The 6,467-nt window shown below is 34.9% G+C and overlaps 1 protein-coding gene across 1 annotated transcript; it reads left to right on the top strand.

Annotated features, from left to right (window-relative positions):
* Window positions 1-3,072: 3,072 nt before the first annotated feature.
* On the top strand, window positions 3,073-6,022 carry LOC141717775 (peptidyl-prolyl cis-trans isomerase Pin1-like). The gene is made up of 2 exons (XM_074519976.1): window positions 3,073-3,477; window positions 5,723-6,022. Exons 1-2 carry the CDS (start codon window positions 3,231-3,233, stop codon window positions 5,845-5,847), a joined length of 372 nt encoding a protein of 123 aa, XP_074376077.1. The 5' UTR covers window positions 3,073-3,230; the 3' UTR covers window positions 5,848-6,022.
* The last annotated feature ends 445 nt before the right edge of the window (window positions 6,023-6,467 follow it).

Raw genomic sequence — 6,467 nt, forward strand, 5'->3', positions numbered from 1 at the left:
TGAATTTTTGGAACTTGATGAAGAAATTTCAAGACAGTTATTTCTGAAAGAAAATCCAGGAATGGACTTTGAGAGTCTAATGGAAGAAGAAGCTAGACTTAAGTTAGAAAAAGTCAACTCCAAATCTGAAGCTTCTGTTGTTAAAAAGAAACTTCCTACGGCTAAAGGCATTGTGATAAAAGAAAGACAAATCCTATGACAATCAAGACCAAATCACAATTGCAGATAGATCCAAGGTCCAAGGGCAAAGAAAAAGTTGGTGAACCTGTAAAGGTTTATGTGCCTCCTATGGATGAAGAAATTTCTAATGAAGATGATAATCTTCCTCTGACTTCAAGGAAGATTTCTAAGATAACCTCTGACATGACTCAAGTTGTTCAGAGTCAATATATAGTTAGTTCTGATATAACAATGAAGCAAGTAACCTCTGACATAGCTCAAGTTGGCTTGATATTATAAGATAAGTCAAAGGAAACCTCTGACATTGCTCATGTTAAATCCTCAAAGTTACTCCTACCAGGATCACTAAAGCCAAACAGACTCAACCTTTGAAGACTGCAACAAGTGGTTTTGAAGTAAGAGTGGTTACTGGAAAGGAAGCAAGAGATAAATCTGGATTGGGTAGTGCTGATGAAAGAAGAGTGCAAAACACAACCAATGATCCAACTTCCTTAAGTGAACCAGGTATTGGAGCAACTCCTGAAAGATTGAATCAACTAGAAACTGTACAGATGGTCTACCATACCTTCTTAAAATAACACATCTTGTTATATTTCATGACAGATGGAAGGGTTTACCATATAAGGGAAAATGCTATACCACTGAAGTATTTTGGGGAACATATTTTATTCTTACTTCAAGTGAAGGACAGATTAACAGAAAGTGCTGCAAATTATTTGAAGACTCAAATTCAGAGACAGAAAAGGCTCTATTCTGTAAAGTCTGACAGCACATACTGTCCCAAGTACAGAGATCACAAGGGTGATATTGTTGATATGAAGCCTAATACTGCAAAGATCAGAACATATCTTGGTATTAAGGGACTTGAATTCAATCTAGAGTCTGACAAAGCCTATGTCATCAGACTAGATCAGGAGTTGAGAAAAACAAAAATTAATGATCTCAGATATGCTATCTTTCAAACTGGTGAAGATACTCTAGAACTTAAAGATTGTAAAAGGAGAATGATTGATGAACTCAGATATGCTGAGAGATATTTGTTAAAGAACTATCTCAGAACAACTCCTGACATCGAAGAGATCAGAAAGTGAAGCCAAGTCAAGATCTACAACTGCTCAAATTCTGATATGTATACATACTGAAGTTGTTATCAGAAGTTAAAGTTGGTAAAGGACTGTAAGTTGTAGTTATCTAGTTAAATTCTCATGCATTTGTACTTAATGTTTTTGACATCATCAAATATTTGTTAAACTTGTATATTATGCTAATTTACAAGTTTGGGGAGATTGTTAGATATATTTGATAATGTCATGTCTAATATGATTTGTGTTTAGTTTTCATATCTTACTTGAATAGGACAAATCAGTACTTAACTGAAATCAGCACTTATACTGAAGTCAGAACTTAAGTTATCAGTACTTAAGGTTCAGGAGATATTTATCAGGAGATAATATCAGGACTTAAAGGAAACTTTCAGATAAGGAAGGCGGCTGATTGAAAGGAAAGAAGATCAAGACAAACGTAAGAAGAGATATGCATGAAGAATGAATTCTGTGAAGAATGGAATACTTGGAAGAAAATATAACTGATTGATATATTTTAGGAAGCAGAATTATATTCCATATCAATTAGCGATTATCTTGTAACTGTGTAATATATAAACACAGACATAGGGTTTACACTATAAGTGTTATCATTATTGAGAATATTATTCATTATAACCCTAACACCTCTCGTGATATTTGTTCATCACTGAGAGAGGACAGTTCTACATTGTAACAGAGTTTAATAAAGTTTATTTTCTGTTACTTGTGTTCTTTGAATTCGATTTGATTGTGCTATACACTGTATTCAACCCCCTTCTACAGTGTGTGCGACCTAACATTGCATAATTTACAAGTTGGGGGAGATTGTTAGATATATTTGAGATGTCATGTCTAATATGTTTCATGTTTAGTTTTCAGATCTTAACTAACAGGAAATATCCGTTCTTACTGGAATCAGGACTTACTGGAAGTCAGGACTTAAGGATATCAGGATTTAGATTATCAGAAGATAATATCAGAAGATGGATATCAGAACTTAAGTACTGGAGGATTAACAGTTAAGGAAAGAAGCTGATTTATAGGAAAGAAGATCGAGACTTATACAAGAAGAAGATATGAATGGAAAGAGTTAGAGGACTAGAAGAATTATATAAGATATCTGATTGATATATTTTTAGAAGATAAAATTATATTCCATATCAATTAGAAGTTATCTTGTAACTGTGTGTCCATATAAACACAGACATAGGTTTACACTATATGTGTTACGATCATCGAGAAGATCATACGTTGTAACCTAGCAGCTCTCGTGATATTTGTTCATCACTGAGAGAGAACAGTTCCATTGTAACAGAGTTTATTATATCGAATACATCTGTTTTATGTTACTTGTGTTTTAAATCGATTTGATTGTATTGTACAGTGTATTTAACCCCCTTCTACAGTATTGTGTGACCTAACAATAATATATATACGTATATATACATAATATTATAGATATATAATACAGCAGTGCGGTTAATTTCGGTTCGGTTTTGATTGAAAACCGGAATCGAAACCGCACCTCTAATTCGATTTTTGTCGGTTCGATTTTCTTCGGTTTTTTTATTGGTTTGATTTTTTCCGGTTTGGTTTATCGGTTTTTTGCGGTTATTTTTTCGGTTTCGGTTTTTTCTGCTCACCCCTAATGATGGGTAAATTTGGTTGGTTGGCTTAATATATTATTTATATATTTATATTATGAATTAAATATAATTACAAAATTTACATTCAATTGAGTATAACTGTGCTAGGCGGAGCCGCCTTACGAACCATTGACGTGGCGTTTTCCAATTGGACAATCCATTTCCGCTTTTCATAAACAAGATCTCGTGGACTCTCTTCTCTCTCGCAATACTCTCTCTCTCTCTCTCTCTCAAATCAGCAACAATAGAGGCCGATCGAAAGAGAAAGAAGACGCCGATCTCATCCGGAGATCGAACGGCTGACAAGAAGAAGAAAAGAATGTCGTCTTCATCATCACACGGTGACAAAATTAGGGCATATCACATACTTATAAAGCACAAAGGCTCTCGCCGTAAGGAATCATGGAAGGATCCAGAAGGTAGAGTAATTAGAAACACTACCAGAGACGCTGCCGTTTCGCAGCTCAAATCGATCCGAGACGACGTCGTTTCTGGAAAGGTGAAGTTTCAGGATGTCGCTACTACTGTCTCTGATTGTAGCTCTGCTAAGCGCGGAGGCGATCTAGGTTTGTACATATCCTCTCTGTTTTCTCTAATTTGAATTTTATCGAATTTACGAGAATTTTATTTATTTATCGAGATTATGAATTTATCAAGGTATTATGTGAAGACCGAGAAAAATTTATTAATATTTTGAGGTTCCACTGTTTAACACTTGTGAATTTGTTTATTATATGTAGCATGTACTTGCACAGTTCGGTGAATATGTTTTTTGTTTTAGCTGTATTTTTATTGTAATTATATTGATTTGGATTGATTGGCTTGATGTGATATTAAAATTTTACATTTAACTAGCAAGTAGCGTCCTTGTGGAACAGAAATTAGTGCGTGATGTGATACTAAAATTTACTTTTAACTAGCAAGTAGCGTCCTCCTGGAGCAGAAATTAGTGCGTCATTTGACTAATGTTTGCTGCTTGTGGAAGAAGAGCGTTTGATTCGAAGAATAAGATTGACTTGGTTTTCAGAGAGTTGATGGTTTGAACTATATTTTGGAAGTTTCGGTTCGGAAGTTGTTTTTTAGAAAGGTGCTAGTACTATAGTGTTGGTTTTTTCATTTGAAATTAAAGTTTAAAACAGGGACGGCCAGTTTTAGTTAATTAAATTTTTATATGGAATGGTAGTAAATAAACAATCTTTTTGAAAATTTAGTAGTGATGGGAAGAGGCAAGGGTTTCTTTGATCTTACAAGGGGTGCAGTTATTGCAGATGATATTGTAAGTTAGGGGAAAGATTATCGGAAGACTTTACAAAATCAAATAAGTTTTCAAAATCCGAGTTAGGGGAGGTGGTTAGCATGCTGGACGGTTAGTTCTTAGATGGGACTTGGTCAATGAAATTAATTGGAAAGGAAGAATAAAATGGTGTATATGTCTGCAAGATCCTTTACAGTTTTAATGAATTATGGAAGTCGTTTCTAGTTGAGCTGGATTAGGGGTTGGTCAGGTGTGGCTTATAAGGGACAATAGTTACTTGGAATAACTTTCTACTGGGATGTGGCATCTCAGAAAGTTGAATATGTCTTACCAGTCCATCTCAAGAAAATGTTATCAGCTAATACTTTTGTCATCTTTATGTGAAGTGAGGAGTGTGCAAGTATGCTATGTAACAAATGAGCCTCAGTTTTTGGGGTCATATTGCATCTTTTCATGTTTCTATTGATTGTGTATTTGTGTTCAATGTTCTTGAAAAGAACTCCTGTATTTACTACTTGTAGTTGGGACCACTTGATATAATAAACCTATAATGAGTCGGAGTGAAAAAGAAGGATAGATGGATACTTTTGACACAGAAAATATCTAATTAAATTGCTACGACACAACTTTGCTATGAAAGATACAATAGATTTTCTGAACCATATTATAGTATTATATACCGGGGCACAAACGCAGTACTTGATTTTTTTTAAATGGTATTATATTTCAGTTGTAAATATAATGATCTGAAAGATTCAGTATTAGTAAAGAATGTAAGCGAGCAGGTAATTGGTGAACTAACAAACTTGGCAAGACATATGACTGAAGCAGAAATAGAACTCGTTACTTTGAAGTTAAATAGTGAGGTCATTTTCCTTTTCCCTCTCTTTTTAAATGTTCTAAGCCAAGATCAGACGTCTTATTTCGGCATTATAAGTGAATTTGGACTTCACAGAAGAAAGGAGACTGTTGCTATATAGAGTTTTGTAAGCTACGTAGCTTCAATTGTAGAACTTTTGCATAGCTTGGAGTCTTGGACCATGTGACGGAAAATGCCATGAGTTGAACATGTTGTACTGAGTTGTTGGTTTTTACTGACCTCAGTACTCAATAGGTACTACTGGAAACATGAAGAGATCAGTTTTACTTTTATAGTTATACATCTCTCACGAGGAGGGATGTAAACTATCCTATATGTAGAATACTCGGTTGTTATTTGGGTAAACTATATTTCAAGAAAGAGAAACTTGACTTTTTGGGTTGAGGCCAATACTCCCCCCCCCTCCCCAAAAAAATAAATATATTCCCCGTCAAAAAATGTGTTTATGGCTATTTTGCTGAATATTGACTATATTGTATGTCAGTACTGAAGCATTTTAGTCTTTTGTGTGTCGGATTCTGAAGAGACTTCTGAAGGGATTTCTCAAATACCATAAAGATGACTTTGAGAATAATTATCTGTAATTAATATCATTTACTAGTTTTCTGTTCTTGTATATGGCAACATTTGTTGTGGACTAGAGTAGATTTAATATGAAATGAATATGTACACGCAGGTTACTTTGGAAAGGGTCAAATGCAGAAGCCGTTTGAAGAGGCAGCTTATGCGCTGAAGGTTGGTGAGGTGAGTGACATTGTGGAAACAGATAGCGGCGCTCATATTATACTCAGGACAGCTTAGCAAGCGACCAAGATTCCTCTGTGCCTGAAGTTATGCTTGATAATTCGCTGAGAATGTTCTATACTCTTTGTTCGGAACCATGTAACCTTTTTACATATTTGCAAGTGTTGTTTTAGCTTAAGATTTACAGAATATCTGGTTTAATATATCTATTACGATATGATTATTTGATGCAGTTCACTACGTAAATAAATATAAAAAGTGTGGATAATAATTCAAGTGAATGAAATGAGGACTATACACTTGCCTTACTTGAACTTCACATGTAGCGGCTGAGGTGGCAAGTTTTGTGCTTTACTATGTACTAAACTGTGGAATGTAATGGACAATGTCCTGGATCGTATGTATGCAATCTCCTCGAATATCCTGAATGAATCATATAAACAGGATCTGACGTAATGTTCAAGGTTAATAACCCCTCTTAAAAACTAAATTTCATCTGCTTGTTTTTGGAAGAGCAATTCAATGAATTGGAAGTTGAGCCACATTCCCATTAGCCGGGGTAAGTTGAACCACATGTCCAATTCTCATTCTCTCTGACAGGCAAAATGGTCCTTCTATCTGGTGTTCTGCAGATTATTCCCTACGTTCGACTCAAACGGTTTGAGATGAAACAGAAC

Source organism: Apium graveolens, chromosome 4 (genome assembly GCF_009905375.1).
Source record: "Apium graveolens cultivar Ventura chromosome 4, ASM990537v1, whole genome shotgun sequence".
NCBI lineage: Eukaryota > Viridiplantae > Streptophyta > Magnoliopsida > Apiales > Apiaceae > Apium > Apium graveolens.